The sequence below is a fragment of the Elaeis guineensis genome, chromosome 13, assembly GCF_000442705.2.
Source record: "Elaeis guineensis isolate ETL-2024a chromosome 13, EG11, whole genome shotgun sequence".
NCBI lineage: Eukaryota > Viridiplantae > Streptophyta > Magnoliopsida > Arecales > Arecaceae > Elaeis > Elaeis guineensis.
In genome coordinates, this window is record NC_026005.2 from 70,999,995 (window position 1) to 71,017,685 (window position 17,691).

At 37.6% G+C, this 17,691-nt stretch overlaps 1 protein-coding gene across 5 annotated transcripts; it reads right to left on the bottom strand.

Annotated features, from left to right (window-relative positions):
- Window positions 1-698: 698 nt before the first annotated feature.
- On the bottom strand, window positions 699-9,896 carry LOC105056029 (uncharacterized). Of its 5 annotated transcripts, XM_073247627.1 has the most exons (9): window positions 9,734-9,893; window positions 9,524-9,642; window positions 8,918-8,989; window positions 7,846-7,939; window positions 6,990-7,602; window positions 5,357-5,492; window positions 5,110-5,277; window positions 4,746-4,856; window positions 699-1,163 (listed from the first exon to the last, which is right to left on the bottom strand). In XM_073247627.1, exons 3-9 carry the CDS (start codon window positions 8,987-8,989, stop codon window positions 945-947), a joined length of 1,413 nt encoding a protein of 470 aa, XP_073103728.1. In that variant the 5' UTR covers window positions 9,524-9,642; window positions 9,734-9,893; the 3' UTR covers window positions 699-944. The 5 variants fall into 5 exon arrangements, with proteins under 5 accessions (XP_073103728.1, XP_073103727.1, XP_073103726.1 ...); XM_073247626.1 differs by having other exon boundaries at window positions 9,528-9,896; XM_073247625.1 differs by having other exon boundaries at window positions 9,524-9,896.
- Window positions 9,897-17,691: the final 7,795 nt, after the last annotated feature.

Below are 17,691 nucleotides of genomic sequence, written 5' to 3' on the forward strand. Positions count from 1 at the left end.
GCCGGGTTTTGAGATTTGAATATGCTCTCTGATGCACATTCCATATGTTACAGCGCACTGCAGCATGCATGAACAAGTATGAATCTCAGAATTTGTTGTGTGATACATGCAAGTTGAGGACATCCATGATCATAGAAAGTAGAAATTTCAGTGCCCTTGAAAGTAACATGTCAACAAAAAAAAAATATAAATATTTACTTATTTATTTATATTTGTTACTTTCTATAGTTGTTATTTTGTTGCTGCATAAGAAGCAAGGTTTTCTTAAAAAAATAATAAATAAACAAATGTAAGCAAACATTCAACAATTCTCGAGCATTTATCACTGGTCCCCCAACAATGCCTATAAGAGGGCCAACTCTTTTAGTTAAAGAACGGAAGCAACATTGCGACAAGAAAAAATTTGCATTTTACATTAGGCAGTTGATTGATGCATCCAATCAACTTCCCAACCCCCCATCAATCCATGCAATGTCGGCTGGTGAAGGCGAAGTTTTTCACATCCTTCAAAGTTGTCAAGCATTTGAACATACAACTGCTATCTTTGAATTCTTATATTGGAAGCATAGACATATTTAGTCATAACTGATACTCCATTCTTGCAAGAAATTTTCCATTCAATAGAAAGAATTCTTAGTGAAGAAGAGCAAATTTACACCATCGACCCAACACAAATCCATATAAAATCTTACACTTCAGTCTGTTAAATCCAATTTTACCTTTTAATTAAAATGTCATTTGTACAGCAGTACATGTACATGCAGACAAAAAAGATAATATTTCATCATTTACCAACAGCCTTGCTGATTATCATGCCATGTTTTTTGTTGGTAAAATCATATCATGTTCTTCAAATGCAGGTTGTTTATACTGAGCTGGATCTACCAATTCTGCAATGAGACTTTCCATGACAACAATACTGTAACATGCTGATTTAGGATTAACTATCCTTGCTCACATTCTTTATCTTGCCCGTCTTCAGACCTGGAAGCTTTATCTGGAAACCACTCTATCAACGCTGTACTGGAGGTGTTTTCAGTGGCTTCAGCATCTACAGGCACTTTAATCTGGCAGTCTAATGAATTTAATGAACTTGTGCAATAATTACAGATGCAGCATTCATTTCCAGAAGCATTCTCCAGGTCTGTGCACCGGTGCAACCTCTGAGTTTTGAGTATGCAAAAAAGCAAACAATCAGCATTCAACTAACCGAGGATTTGTAACATTGGAAATGGAATGTTACATCTTAAAAGAAATAAAGCTCATCAGAAAAGGAAAAAAATCCAATTTGTACTGCATTAAGAACACCAATCTAATAACTCAACAGCAATATTTTGAGAACGATATAAAGGTTCTTTTAATAATAGAAAGGAAATATTTTGTACTCAATTGCATCCCGATGCTGCTTTGCACATTTCTCATGCATTCAGGTTCCTGATGTAGAAAGCTACCATAGAAGCTTATTCACTGGAATATCAAAAAAATAAAATCTTGCAATGTTAGGTATATTTGTTTAATTAGCCAAATCGGTCATGTGACTTGGTGTTTTGAAGACAGAAAAATTTATTGCAGTCTGAATCAAAAAAAGGAATATAAAATGATTTAACAACCATTTGACTAAGGGTGCAAACAAGCTGAGCCAACTATCTGGCTGCTCGAGCTAGACTCAGTATAAACCTGAGTTGCTCGAGCTCGGCTCAAGCTCAAGCCAAGCATTACCTCAGTAGTTCAAGCTTGGCATGTATAAGCTCCAAACTAACCTTGTCCTACATAAGCCTAGTTTGCCGCACCCCCCCTCCCCCCCACCCGGTTTTGTAGACCAGCTCATGTTCAGGCTCGACTTGTTTATGAACAAAGCTCTAAAAAAGTGTTTGTGCTCAGCTCATTTACTAACTCAGCCGAGCCCCAGAGCAGCTCGTGAGCAGCTCGGATAGTTTGCAGCCCTACATTCCACTAAACAAGAAAGCTATAATATTCATTCATGGTGTGGCATAACTCAGGATAGTTAGATCTAAAAGTTAGTGATTATGCCTCAATCATTTTTAGTAGTAAAGTTTACCGTGTGTCTGACATGACCAAGTCAGCCTCATAAAGATTAAAGCTATCAAGACCACCCATCATAACAGAGCAATTCACTCAACACATGTCCATATATAATTTACCTGTTCAACAAAGAATACAAGCATCCCTAGCCCTGAATCATGTGCCCTCTGTGCAAAATAATAACTCAGACAAAGAAAACACCCAATCATATTCCTGAAAGTACGTTTATTTTGACTTCCCTTTTTTTGTCAGACTTCAGAATCTTTGCTATGCTTCTATTGGAACAAACAACTAAAGTCAGTGACATTACAAAACAAACAACTTTTATTGGAACTAAACACTTTGGAATGGTTTGCAATTGCTCTCAAAGAATCAATTAAAATGACAGGAATTCCATTCAAGAGGAAGTCCTAAAGTCAGTAGATTTATGCATTGAGTGGTTCAGTTGCCTTTCTGTATGGTTTTCATGGGAAAAGGTGAAAAAGGATCTTTTACACATTCATAGTACTTGTACCAGCCACACTACATAAGCTAACAAGGAAGGGCCTCCTCTAAAAGTGGACCTTGCAGGAGCAGTTTGTCCATCTATTAAAGTGAAAGAAAAAATAGGCCTCAGGCAAGCTAATTTGTAGTTTTTCCTTATTTGCACTACTCCCAATTTGTGTTTTTCACCTGCGAATGCAGCATCAAGAATTTTGTCATGTGACTTAAGTGGAGTAGAGTGCCAGTAAATTCACAAGCCAGATATATACATTTAATGGGGGACCATACCGTCATAAAAGGATACCAAATTGATGTGAACTGTATACATGCATGGCCCATATCTGATACATGATCATATTGAATATAGGCCAGATATACACATTTAAATGGGGACCATGTAACCTCATAACAGGACACCACAACGAAGCGAAGTGTGTACATACATGGTCTATGTCCAATACAATTCACGAACACAAACATGGACAAGGTTTTAAGCCCCAAAAATATTCCCTCATTCATCCTGTCCTCTCTTAGACACAGACACAAAAAAAAACATTAAGGCAGATCATAACATGCTTGCCATAAGAGGATTAAATAGTGCAAAGAAGATAGTGAAGCATCCAAAGGGAGGTACAGATTGGGATATAAATAATTAACATGGGTATACAAACAAATGATCCCATAATGGGGAAGGAATGATGCACCACATGGCATGTTCCAGTGTATAAGGTGAAATATCACTCAAAAATGCACAACCATGAAGAACCTCATAACGATTTCAGAGCAGGACTGCAGCTGAAGCTCCTTAACTACAATTATGCTAAAAGCTACTACCAAGGCAAGAGTGACTTTATGGTATCAGTCGATAAGAACCAAAGAATAAGATATTGGCGACCAGGTAGAAGCATAGCGTGTGGATTCCTACTCTAGAAGTGTCTGCATTCAGTCCAGACAATAAGAATAAACCTAGATGAAGATGTAACTTATTGTGTAATGTCTAAACAACCAGTAATTAAACTTTGATCATAAGGTATAGAAGTAAACGACAACATGGCTCTTTTTGAAACATACTGAATCAGTAGTTATGCATGCGAAAATTTATAATCCATTAACCATCCAATCAATTTGTTTTAATGATTTACTGGCAAACAGCGATAATATTGACAAGCAGTTGCTTTCACATTTCTATTCTGACCGAATAAGATGGTTATTGGAGCAAACCTAAATATGCTGAACCGGTACCGCCGGTCGTTTCGGCCAACCGGTGGTATGGTTCGGTATGGTTTCATACCGTACCGAACCGATGACCCAAACCGGAAGAAAAAAAGAGAGAAATAGAGAGAAATAGAGAGAGAGAAAGAGGAAGAAAAAAAAAGAGGGAGGGGAAGGAGCTTGCGGGGCCGCCGGACGGCCTCCGATTGGCCGCCGTGGCCGTCGGAGGGCGCAGTCCACGCGCGCAGCGCCGCAGGCGTGAAACAGGGGCATTGCCCCTGTTTTGCAAATTTTTTTAAAAAACATGATTTTAAGTGAAGTCGGCAAACAATTTGCCGGCTTCACGATTTTTATTTTTTTTAAAAAAAATTCTTAAATCGGCAACCCAGTTGCTGACTTCATAAGTTTAAAACAAAAAAAAAAAAAAGAAAAAATCGAAACAGACGTCGTCTGTTTCGAAAAAGAAGAAGGGGGCGGAGCCCACGGGGGCTCCGCCCGCTCGACCGCCCTCAGGCCGTTGGCGTCGGCTCGCCGGCCACCGGGAGCCTCGCAACTGAGGCACCGTCCGTCCGATAGGTTCTCCGCCCCCCCTCCGAGCGCTGTCTCTTTTTTTTGCTCTCTTGAAAGCCCTATCGAGCGATACGAGGCTCAAAAGTCCTCCGACGGCCGCAGCCAGCCATCGCCGGCCTCCGACGGCTCCCACCTTCCTCCCTCCCCTCCCCTCTCTCTCTCTTTCTCACTTTTTGTTCTTTTTTCTTCGATACTGCTGGTGTACCGATTTTACCGGTCGAATCGTGCCGGTTCCCAGCCGGTCCGGTACGAGATGGGATGTACCGGCCGATTCGGCACGATATGGCAAACCTTGGAGCAAACACTTCATTTATCTTACATGGTAATGTTATCTTTACATATCTATAGATAGACTGACAACAGTTACGCTAATGTAGTGGGACTAAATTCTGTTTTAAAGAAAAATAATAGATACAAGAGTAACTGAATATATATACCTCCAATGCATTCCTTAACTTCCCAACCTCCAAGGATTGCCTTTCAGCTTGTTCAAGGACTTCCTGAAAACGCCTAAGGGCTGCAACAGATTTCTTCTGCTCCTTCTGTACCTGGTACACCCATAACAGAAGAAATTATGACATTTTAGAGATACGTAACCTTATCTCAAGGATTCAAGATATAGTGTATATCGGATTGTCCCATGTCATCCATTTAGAAATTGATGTTTTCATAAGCTTCCTAGTCAATTAATCAACATGACCATTTCTTATGCAAGTCCAGATTCAGAATTAAAAAACAGCCAGCAGCAACTGCACCAACTGTCAAGTCAATCAACCAGATTTATAGCATTGTATCACATACCTGTGCCTCTAAATCCTTAATTCGCTGAATGGATGCTTGTTCAATACTAGCTCGACGTTTGCATTCTTCTTCAAGCATGCCCATTATTTGGTACCTCAGTTCAGCCATTTCTTGAGTAAGATCTTCTGCTTCTTCCTTTGCCTTTTGCTTTTCTTCTCTAAGTTCTTCCTAGCATGGCAAGATAGAGTACATTTGAAAAATGAACACTGCTTTCAGATATCAGCAAAACTGTGATTCACTAACAGACCTTGAGCTGCTTTACTAGTAGTTCAGATTCACGGATCTGATTTGTCAACTTCTCTATCTCATCCTTTACATGTTCATCAGAAGATGCTACAGCAACATGTTTTGAAAGGAATTGGCCTAAAAATTCCTCACAAGTGCTTCAGAAATAGCATTGATTATTACTACTAGGAGTTTAAGAACAAAAAACAAGGGTCAACATCAACATGCATTTCTTGATAAGGGAACTGTAAAATATATTTCTGAGATAAAAGTAAGCAAATATAATAGGATATCAAAACAAATTGATGTCAGAACCACAATGAAATAAAAGAGAAGCATGCAGAAAAGCAAGTTACAATTAAGTATGAACACAAAATATCATATAGCAGTGCGGGCTACCAGACAGTCATTTATACAATATTAGGTGGCATTTTGCAATCACTATCCGACACCCATCCAATCTTCACAAGATGAATGTTACTAAGATTTCCAATAAAATGAAACAGTTGCAACACTTGTGTAGAACAGGACAAAATCTGTGACTTAGAAAAAGCGAGTCACATCCGAGACCTACTGCATTAGCGCATTCATGGACTTCACAAGCATACATGATATACATCAACCATGTTTATTCATGAAATATAAGATTCTCCCAAAGATGCATCAGCAAATCAACAAGGACATGCATGTGAGAACATCACAATTACCAATTAACTACATCAGGTCAAGTCATGAAAATTTATTCATGAGCTTGAGACACCGCTCTCATACTGTGAATGACAGCTCTGGGTTTCCTAATGATTGGTTACGTCTCAAAGCACTATTTTTTCCTTTTTTTAAGAAAAAACAGAATGCAAAACAATATATATTCATGGTTGTTGCTTGTAATCATTGCTGATGATGACGTGAGTTAATTTCTTGGTAATATACCCCTTCAAATCTTAAAAATTTAACAGTAATCAGAGCTTAATGTCGAAAATGATGTCACAGAGACTAGCAACAAATCCGTTGTTCGGTGTAAGAGCATGGGATTGAGAGTGATTTCGACTGTGAAAGATGGAAAGCAATCACCTAGACATATAAGAGCACACAAAATCATGAAGTCAGCATAAGATGGAAAATGGATGAACCTCCTGGAAAGCCAATGCAAAGCAGGGCGTAACTAGAGGAGAATCAAGTGCAAACTGCAACTTTATCTCCTTTCAAAATGCAAGAGCTAATTTAGTTTCAAATCATTGGTAGTTTCTGTTCGGGCACATGCTTTCCTAAGCTCTGTGGAAGATACACATAATCAATCGGTTATTCACTGAAGTGTATAAACTTACTATCACCTGTTATATTATCTTTTTCTACTCTCCCACTTTTTAACTCATCAAAATTTGGTACCCGGCTCCAGGCAGCTACCTGAAGCAACTGCCATGCTTTAATAGTGCAGCAATAGAAATACAGTAGCTTTGGAAAAATAATGAAAACATTTTTATCATGTATCTTCATAGTGGTTTATGAGGTTTTGAAATATCATTGAACAAAATAGGTATTGAGTTGGAAGTTGTAGCAAGCTAGAGATATTTTATGAAACTAATTGTTGCTAAAATGAGAAAATGAATAACAAATAATATAAAATGGAAAATAAGTAAAAGAAGTTGCAATCTTACCACATTTCTGTTGGTAAAGGGAGCTCTTTCCTTGTATGAAGCAGGAAGGCCTGGGTAGATTCATAGCTAATATGGAATCCCACATTGTTACAGTGTTCCAGCCACTTCTGAAGTTGCTCTTCAACTTTATGAAAACACTCTCTAGCATTTCTCTCAGACAACTGTATCTTCTCTTGCAGTTTTTTATTCTCATTTTCCAAATGGTGAATCACCTGTTGCGCCTCTTGAAACCGGAATTGTAGTTCTTCCAATTGTGAGTTCATCATATCTTTTTCCTGATCAGTTTGTCGGCAAAACCTCTCTGCCTCAAGACATCTCTGCTCTAAAGCAGTTATATCAAGTTTTAAACTCTCAATTTCACATTGTGAATCCAAAATTACTGTATCAAGTGTCTCTATATGGAAAGCAGACTTCTTCAACTCTTCTTCTTTGCATTTTAATTCCCGCAACAAAATAAGGCGTTGAGAATCAGATTGCACTAGTTCTTCGCCTATCGATCTTAACCTTTCATGTAATTTGTTAACTTCTGCAAGCTTCAATTCAAGGCTATGTACATGCTCACCCATAAACTTTGCCTCAACATCCCGCAGATTTAGTTGATCCTGCAAATATTCTGTATGGCAGCCAGTTAATGCTACAAAAGAAGGGATTCAGTGCAATAAAAAGACATTCTAGGAGAAAATATCCTCCAAATTTTGCCGAAGTATGTTGCTATGAGGGGCCCAGTTTGAAGATCAAAAGGTAACAGTAAGATCTTCTGCATGCTAAAATAATTTAATTCTTGAAAGTGATAAGTTTCTACAAGGGTATGTGTTGATGACTCATTAGAAATGCAAGGTAATACTAGTACAGCTACCTATCTCTTGACAGCAATTCATCAACTCTCTTTCCAATTTCTGGGTGCATGTACTACATGCCTCCGATGCTGCATTTGCATCTATTTCCAATCTCTGAATCAACAAAAATATTGAATAAAAGAATAAGCAAGCTATTTGACAGAAACTTTTTACAATCCTACAAATAATCATGTACATTATATAAATTCTAAAGAAAACTGATATATCATTTCCAAGCTTTTTGATACAACCAAAGCTGAGCTAAGATTCCCAGATTATCAATGTTCACTTTACAATCAAATTCACACAAATTATTGGTAAAAGTTCTTCCAGCCATACAGCATTGGCTTCTTGCACTTTGTCACCTACCAGATATGAACTTAAACCAGCCTACTGAGAGACTAACAACATTGCCGAATTGTTTGTTTTGACTTAACGAAAAATAATGTCCATCAATAGCACCACAGATTTAGAATTATCAACAAATCTATATGAGCCTTGGAGGTTGAGATCTACTGAATAGTGTAAATTGATAAGATAAGACCACGTTACAATAGGTCATGTGCAAATAAACCTTGAGCACCTAGGCGGGTTTGGTGAATCATTCTGACGACCTTCTTCTTTCTGCTTTCCTACTTTGTGAGGGGCTTTGTATTGTGCAGGACTTTACAAGAGTTTCATGATTCAGCATTTTACTCCATCCACTACCAGTTATGAGGGTAGAGAATGAGATTTTTTTTTTCCATTTTTGTCATTCCGATATTTGAGTCAAAAACAGCATCTCAAATTCTTAAAGAGTCAACCCTATTTTAGAGCTCTAATGCTGACTCTGTGAGCTTCTAGTCTCGTACACAGCTTACAAGGATCAGCGAAGCTATCACACTTCTTTATTTACTCTTTCTTGTATCTTATTTACTGATTCATGTTTACCGATACATTGCTAACTACGAAATAAAATATCACTGCAGAGCAGAAGATTTTTGAACTTTTGAATAGAAAGACCAACATGGATTCATGCTACATTGCTAATATTATTCATAATGGTCCAAAAAAAACTTCAACGGATAACTTGTCTGAGGTCTTGAGGTTTACCTCTGTATATGTTGATCCTCTTTGTAAAAACTTAACATCTGTGGCATAGCCATTATTAGAACTGCTAGACATCTGCAGGAAATCACACAAGATAGAAATCAATAAAAAAGAGCCAAACATTAATTTTAACCTTGTTTTGAGCATTGTTTAACTTTAAGCTTCAAAGACTAGAACATGAATGAATTATTCAAAAACGTAGCCCTCGTTGAACAAAATGACCTAAAGAATGGCATATTTACAATAAGCAATTTCTAGTTGTTGGCCTACATGCAACAACCATCAAGCTTGATCAAATAATTGAATCAAATAAATCCTTTTTCTTTCATTAATAACTTCCTACATAAGCTTAAAACGGAGATGAAATTCATAATCGAAAATAGGTAACGATAAGTAAAATGAAGCATTAATCGCAGAATGTTGGAATTTTTACACATATCAACAAAATCCTAATGCCCAAATAGCATTTGGAAACGGAAAATCGAGAAAAAAAAAAAAAAGAAGGCCAAAGGCGAAATCTTTGTCTGTAATCAACTGATATCAGATATAAACTAACAGAAATCAAGTGCCGAAATAACAATTGGGGGAAAAACTTCAGAAGAAAACCACCTGCCTAAGTGCAAGAAAATCCTCTCACTCTCTGCAAAATATCCCGATCATAGCCTGCAGCATCCGATGAAACAAAAAATCCAAAGATACCAGCGCCGAAAACAATGCTCGAAGAGAATCTACGTAGAAATTTCAAGTAGATAAATGACTCCAGGAGCGACCGCGGATTGACTCAGATGAAGAAAACCAAACAAGGAGAATTCCAATTACAAGTGGGAGAGGAGTGGCATCGGATTTGCAAAAAGAAGCGATTTAAATGGCCGGGATTTAGAAAGGGAGGAAGCTATTAGAGTGGTTTGGGGATGAGGGTTTCTCTGGGAATGGTTTAAATTCGAAAGTTTTTGGTTTTGGATTTCTTTCGAGAAGGGCAACGCTTCAGCCCTAATTTAAGGGGCTGGGAGGTGACCTCACCGCGAGGTGTGGAATCTGTTAAATTGTTTTCATGGAATCTAAGGTTGCTCGTCTATTTCACGTTTTTTTTTTTTTTTTTTTTTTTTTTTTTTTTTTTTTTTTTTTTTTTTTAATACAAACGAAGATCACACCGGTCTGATATAACAACAGTTTAAAAAATTAAGAAACAAAAAATTTTATAAATTTAGCAGGCAGCCCTTTCTCTATTTCTAGATTCCATCATCAGAGTGGTCGGCAACAAAAGCTGTCACCCAATCTGCTGCAGTATTAGCCTCTCGATGATTTTGACTGCAGCAGCGTGACGAAGAGTGGTCCTGACATCCTGGATAAGAGGATGGCCTCCGAGCTGCCTGGCACACCCCTGAAGTCAGGTAATGATAATGGCAGAGTCACCTATAAAAAAAATCTGCTTCGCATGAAGTTGCTGTCTGGCAAAAGTGACCTCAGTCCAGGCAGCATGAAACTCTGCACTAGAGATAGAAGACTCAAAAAGGTGAGAGTCACCATCTATTAAAAATCTACCATCAGAGCTGCGGATAACAAACCCAGCTCTGCCCCGCCTGCCTCTAACGCTGCCATCGAAGTTGACCTTGACAAATTCCGGAGGTGGGGGCTCCCAAGAGATAGAAAGAACCCTACAGGATGCTATCAGAGCAGCCAAAGAGCTCCAGAGATCGGGGATGTTAAGGATCGAGTAGCAGTGTCAGACCGACAATATTCTTGAGCAAGACTAACAGCTATGTCCAAAACTCGACAAGCCAGAGTCACATCACCATCAAAGATGAAGCTATTCCTAGACAACCAGATCTAGTAAGTAGTGTAAGCCAGTGGTCCAGCAACAGTGATCAACCCATCACTCATGCTCTAACGAATCAAGGCAAGGAAAGAATCCAACCAGGGACCAGTGCTCGTCTCCCAAGGAGAACCGCCCGCCTATTGCCAAATAACCCTTGTTCTTACGCAGCGCAACACAACATACTCTATGGAATCATCCTCCATCCCACAAATAGGACAAGAAGTCGGAATCTCCATGCCCCTATCCCTGAGAAAAGGTCGAGTAGGAAGTCAGATCCAGGCCAGCTTCCAGAGAAAGATCCTCACCTTGAGGTAGGCAGCAACTTGCCAAATCCAAGTAGTGTCGATCCTCCTAGTAGGTGCCGGTGCATACAGTTGAGAAAGGTCTCTCAAGAAGACTCTAAAGCAGCAGGAGTACCTCCAAACCCTCGCATCCTGAGTGGGGTGCACTGGAACGGAGATGGCAAGGATCCGCTCCGTATGTGGGCTCCCAAAGAGCCTAGTAATCTCCTCTCATCTCCGGTTGGAACATCAGCAGTGATGAGGCCAAAGATCCTCATGTGGCCGTCCACCTCAGTGCTGATGAGGGTCGGCCAGCGGTAAAGAGAAATGTCTGAAATTCAGGCATCCTAGGTCACCTCCACTGATCGTCCGTCTCCAATCAAGCATCTGATCTGGTCCATGACACCAGGTCCATGGGCACAAATCTTCCTTCGTATGAAAGAGCATCTTCGGAAAGCAGGGATGGGGGTCCCGAGGCTCCAGCCGCCATAGCGGGCCCTCATCATTCTACTCCACAAATAGTCAGACTGGAGCAAAAATTTGGCAGCATGCCTCACGATCAAAACCTCCTGTCTCGTCACTAAGGAGTGGATCCCCATATCACCATCTCGCATGAGCTGGCACACTACATCCTGGGAGAGAAGATGAACACCATGATTATCACAGTCAAACCCCATAAAAAGTTACAAAATTGCTACTCCATCCCTCTAATACAAGCAACTGATACAATTGTGTTCACCAAGAGGTATATTGTAACAGAGCTCAGTACCAATCGCACCATCATCATCCTGCCCATGAAGGATAGGGCACTTGCCTACCAATCTTGAAGATGCTCCTAGACCTATTGCTCTAAAGGTCTACACTCAACCCATTGGAGTCGACGGCTCGTGATCGAAACTATGAGGTAAGACAATATCTCAGTCTACTTTCGAATCTCTAGGATCTCCCTAATCGCTAATTTGGCCTGGGACTTCATTTTTGGGTTGAAAAAAGTTAAATCGTATAGGGTATAAAGTTTTAGCAATTGGATCTATCACTGATAACCTATGCCATATCCGAAAAATCCAAGACAAGCTACGATATGATCATGAAAAATTATAAATTATAATTTCTAAAGTTATGAAAATAACAACAATAATATTATGGCAAGTGGTAATGCTACTCAGAGTTATAGGGTTCAAAAAATAGTATGATAAAATATTATGAAAAACTAGCATGGAACCCGCGCTACGTTGCGGGTCTTAATAAATAGAAAGCAGAATCAAAAAATCCTCAATCTTTGGTGCCTTTAGAACATTTGTTAAGAACATTACATAAAATAGTGATTGTGTGTTTGAATTATAAAAATATTCATAAATCATAAATATTCATCAAAGAATTAAAAAATATCCTTTTAATTGATATTTCTTAATCAGAATATATAGTTAGAACAATAGAAGATTAAATAATAAATAGAAGAGCTATAGTTTCTTTACTTCATAAGCATCACGGTTAGTTAATTGAAAAAATATTTTTTATAAAAAAATCTTCATAAAAGAGAAGGTTAAGAAATGATTGATCCATAATTTTTATTACAAATTTATGTTCATTAGAAAAAATATTAAATAAAATAAATAAAATTTTTATGCCTCATGCGAGAAATTAAACAATAAAAATTTAAAAAAAGAGAAAAAATTTATTTAAATAGAAGAAAAGAGCCATGCCGATTTAGTTATAGAAATGCAAGAAATCAAATTATATACATTCTTTTTTTAAAAAATTGAATAAAAAATATTCAAGAGAAAAAAATCAGAAATATATTTTGTCACTTATAGAAAAATTATAGGACCATCTGCATAGAGACACCTAAAAAATTTTTGTACTATACCCTCATAAAATTTTTATGCACCCTATTAATTTAAAAATAATTTTTCTATATAATTTTTATAAGGATGCCCTCATATATTTAGTTTTTTTTCTTTCTATGCATCAGGAACTTATAGAACTGTTATGTGTCTATTTTTTTTCTTTTAACCCTAACCCTTTCTTACCTATCCACCACTGTCGCCGCTTCCAAACCCTCTTCTACTCCTCCGCTTTCGTCCGATCACTGCTATTGGCCTTTCTTCACCGAATTTTTTTTACCAGTGGCTATTCCATAGCCGGAGAGGATAAAAGAGAGAGAGATGCAGGTAGTCTTGCATTTTTTTGATCCCGATATCGATTTTGGGTTTCTTTTTTCTTTCTATCTTTTGTCTTCAGAGATAATACGGTAGAGGATAGTATCCCCGAAGCCGACCTTACGACGGGCGGTGAAAGCACTCTGCACCATTTTTTGACCTATACCAATATTCTCATCTCCAGGCAAATCAAAGTAAATCTCATTTTCAAGATCTATTATTTCTAACTATCTTCGGATTCTATTACTTATTATTTTTTCTTTTCTATTTTTTTCCTCTTCATTTCAAATCCAAACCATATTCCTCTCTTTGTTTTCTCCACCATCTATTTCATTTTTTTTTGTTCTCTTCTCTGATCCAACTTTCCCTGCGACCCTGCCCTAACCCTAATCTTGCACTTGCTATTTTTTCTTTTCTATTTTTTTCTCTTTGTTCCAATTCAAACCATATTCTTCCCTTCCTTTTTTTGATCATTTATTTCTATTTTTTTTTAAGGTTTTCTCTTCCCAATCCAACCTTCTTTGTATCCCTACCCTAACCCTAATCCCAACCCTAACCCTAACCCAAGCCTCATCCCAAACCCAACCCCTTCTAAGATGTATTATTTCTATCCACCGTCGAATTCTATTGCTTATTATTTTTTTTCTATTTTTTTCCTCTTCATTCCAAATCCAAACCCTATTTCTCTTTTCATCTTCCGCACCGTCTATTTTAATTTTTTCTATTCTTTTCTCCGATCCAACTTTCTTTACAAGCCTACCCTAATCTTAATCCTGCACTTATTATTTTTTCTTTTCTATTTTTTTCTCTTTGTTCTGATCCAAACCGTATTCCTCCCTTCCTTTTTTTAATTATTTATTTTCATTTTTTTTCGAGGGGGTGGGGTTCTCTTCTCCAATCCAACCTTCTCTGCATCCCTACCCTAACCCTAATCGTAACTCGAGCCCCAACCCTAATCTTACCCCTAACTCTAACCCTAACCCTCAGCAAACCCTAACCCTAACCCTAACCCTAACCAACCCTTTAGCCTAATCCTAATCCTAGCCAGATAGCTAACCCTAATCAGGTCTTCTATCGTAACCCTAACCATAATCGAATCCACTAACCTGTTAGCCGAATGACCTACGATCCGTTTGGCTCGCTTGTTAACTGATTTGTATGGATCCAATCGTGATCCATCCCTAACCCATTAACCCATATCTTCTTTTCTCCTCTTAATCCATCCACTTCTTTTTGTTCACCAAACCCTAACTCGATCCATCAAAACCTATACATATTTTTCTTTCTGTTCATTGAAAAGCTTCATAGCAAACCTCTGTTCCTTCTTTTTTCTGTTCACTGGAAGGCTGCTGAATCTAAGCAACAACCATAGCATTTTTTTTCTTTTATATGGACATTAAGGAAAGCTACCATAGCATGGAAGCAACCCTTTGTCCCTCTCTTTCCTCACATGATGTTTGTAAATAAAAGAGTGAAAGACTATGAAAACATAGGCAACAACCCCCCTGCATACCTAATAAGAAACAGCATACCATTTCTGATATCGCGGTGAAAGAAAAATTTAATTGATGAGGGAATGAAAATTACAAACATTTGGTAAAAGCAAATCCCAAAAATAAATAAAGGCCCTAAGCTCATCTTCCCTAGCTTCCTTTACTCGATTTTTCTTGTCTGCTGCCATCCTCTTCGATCTTTCTAATCCTCAATAAATCTAATGAAAAATAAAAGAAGCAGCAATCAAAAACAGACCCACAAAAAAAAAACACTCCCCACCTCATCTTTTCTATTAAGCCATTCTTGATGTTTGAATGATGCTTTGAACCATCCCACGTACATATAAACTAAAGCACGGAAAGAAATCAATAAGATAATCTATGCTTTGGCATCAATTTTTTTTAATTTTTTTTTCTAAAAATTTTGTCTCTGAGATTTCTTTTCATCCACCCCATTTTTCACTCTTTTTTTTTTTTTTTTTTTGCGTATGCCTCTCTCGTGACAAGAAATGGCATGGGAGAAGAGAGCCACCATACAAAGAGCTCTATCCCATTCCTCTCATTCTTTTTTTTTCATGCACCTCTCTCATGATAAGGAATGGCATGGAAGAGGAGAGCTAGAGCAGAGCTGGTTTGCTCCACCACTGAGAGCATCTCTGACCCATCCAATCTAAGCTGCTCTCTTTTTTTTGGACGAAACATCATTTTTTCTTACATGCTGGATACGCGCCATTTGTCCCCCCATGGATAGCTGACACTTATTGCGCTGAGGAAGTCTTGATCTCAATTTTAATTTATTGTATATATGAGAGCTGAAAATGATTGATAAAAATTGTATAATTAAAGAAATGGATGGTATCTATGTAAAATTATAAAAGTTATTTATAAATTTAGTATAGGAAATAAGAATATGTATTAAATACATTAATAGAATACTAAAATCTCTCTGCTCATTGCCCACAAAGAGGGGCAAAAAAAAATTCTTTTGTTTTATGGGGCTTAGAATGTATTTTTTTTGAAATGCAGTCTATTTTGTATTACAAATATTAATAGATAGTAGGTTACTTTTTATTCAAAAACAAAGACTTACAAGATTTTTAATTAAAGAAAGAAACTTGCGCAAGGGTTCTGCATGCAAGATATTCATGTGGAAAAAATCCAAATAAAATTTATCCTTTCTAATTTCTACCGGTAGTGTTACCAAGGTGCCTGCAAAAGAGAGAGAAAAATTTTTTTTTGGCCCCCATTCAGAGAAACTGATTTTTTTTTTCAAATGATAAGAACTGAATTGGTATTTTGAAAATGCAAATTAAGCATTGCTTAAAACATGCTTTAAACTCATTTTTTAAATTCTGCTTTCCCTAGTAACCCTTATTTTAGTAGGAAACCTTTTTTTTTGGTATCTGTAAATGTAATGCCACGTGGATAGGTTAGCTTGACCCTAACCTAAACTTTAAGCCACCTTATTAATTTAGCTAAAACTTCAATGATGCTTAGATTCAAATGAGCCCAACGCAGATCAAATTAGGTTTTAAGGTATGGATTGAAGTAAAGATGCAAATAAGTAAGCCGCTTGTAAATTACTCGAGCTTGACTCGATTCGAGTATTATCAAGTTCGAGTCGAGCTCAAATACTTTTTTGAATCGAGTTCGAGTAGCAAAATATTCGACTCAAAAGCTTGCGAGCCTACTCGAATTTATATATATTTTTAATAATAATATTTTTATTTATAATATATATATATTAATATATATATTACTAATAAACTAAGATTCGATTTCGAGCTCGAGTATAACTCAATTGACATTCGAGTTAAATCGATCTTGAATTTTACCTATTTTTCACTAAGCCAAACTCGAACTTGAGATATTAACACTCGATCGATCTTGAATCAAATTTCGAAACCGAGTATTTTAAGTCAAATCAAACTTGAGCTTCTAGTTATTTAACTCATCTCGACTCGATTGCACCCCCATTTAAGCAAAGCAATATGAATCCTGTAGCCATTCTCTCTCTCTCTCTCTCTTTCCATCCCTCCCTCCCTCCTTACAAGGCTCTTCAATCTCTTCATAAATCCTTGCTAATTTGATAGTTTGAGATCCTAAATCCAAGTTTCAATACATAAATTGTTTCCAGCATGATGAGCAATTCCATTAAGTTCAACTCCTATTACACCGAGGAGTTGAATTGAGGAGGACCCGACAAGCAGTTGCTCCAACCACGTACTAGGATGGATTGCAGCGTACAAGCCGTTTTCTAACCCTGCTGCACCGGTCCTCTCAGAAAAATCATTCACCAACTTGCACTGCTTGCCTATTACTTGCATAAATGATAATTTATTTTCATACAAGCGTAATGCGGTTTGAAGCATGTTGGTTTGGATTGTAACATTACATCAAACGAATCAGCAAAATTAAAACACCACCTTTCCAAGTCTAAGGAAAAAAAAAAACTCTCCTTTGATGACCGAAACAAATCTAAGGAACAAAAAACAATCAACCTTGATGACAGGCGCATGCTGCTCGAGGGGGAAGCCTTCTTCCCCACCCCACGTTTACCACCAGCACTTTCCGCCGTCTTCCCATCTGACGATGATCCCCGTGGCTTCGCCTGGGCCGCAGGTATATGCCCCCTCCCCTCCTGGATCAAAGGTACATTGAAGCTGAAGAGGGACTTGAGGATGCCGTGGATCTTGACCTTTGTGACATGATATAAGTGCAAGAAAATGAAGGTAGAAGACAATTTTTTTTAAAACATATGCTAATTAAATTCATATAATCCATACATGTGTTCTCTTTATAAATTGTAACAAAGAAAAATGCATAATTAAATTAGCATGTAAGAATTTAAACACATGAACTTCTCTGGAGAAGAAAAAAAAGCCAATCTGCCACCAGAAGTGATTGAAAACTTGAGTCACACACATCACAACTACTCCATTGATCTCAAATAATCAAGAATGAAACAAAGCAACTCTCTCAATTTGGGTATTGGATATCTCTAGGCAGGAGCAACTGAGCCCCTTCC

What these genes read in the sequence shown, in the direction of transcription:
- LOC105056029 (XM_073247626.1), bottom strand. Translation starts at nt 8,989, where the DNA reads ATGTCTAGCAGTTCTAATAATGGCTATGCCACAGATGTTAAGTTTTTA. An exon ending in GAGGATCAACATATACAGAG is followed by an intron (nt 7,940 to 8,917) that starts GTAAACCTCAAG and finishes TTGTTGATTCAG; the next exon opens with AGATTGGAAATAGATGCAAA. An exon ending in AGTTAAGGAATGCATTGGAG is followed by an intron (nt 1,164 to 4,745) that starts GTATATATATTC and finishes CTCAAAACTCAG; the next exon opens with AGGTTGCACCGGTGCACAGA.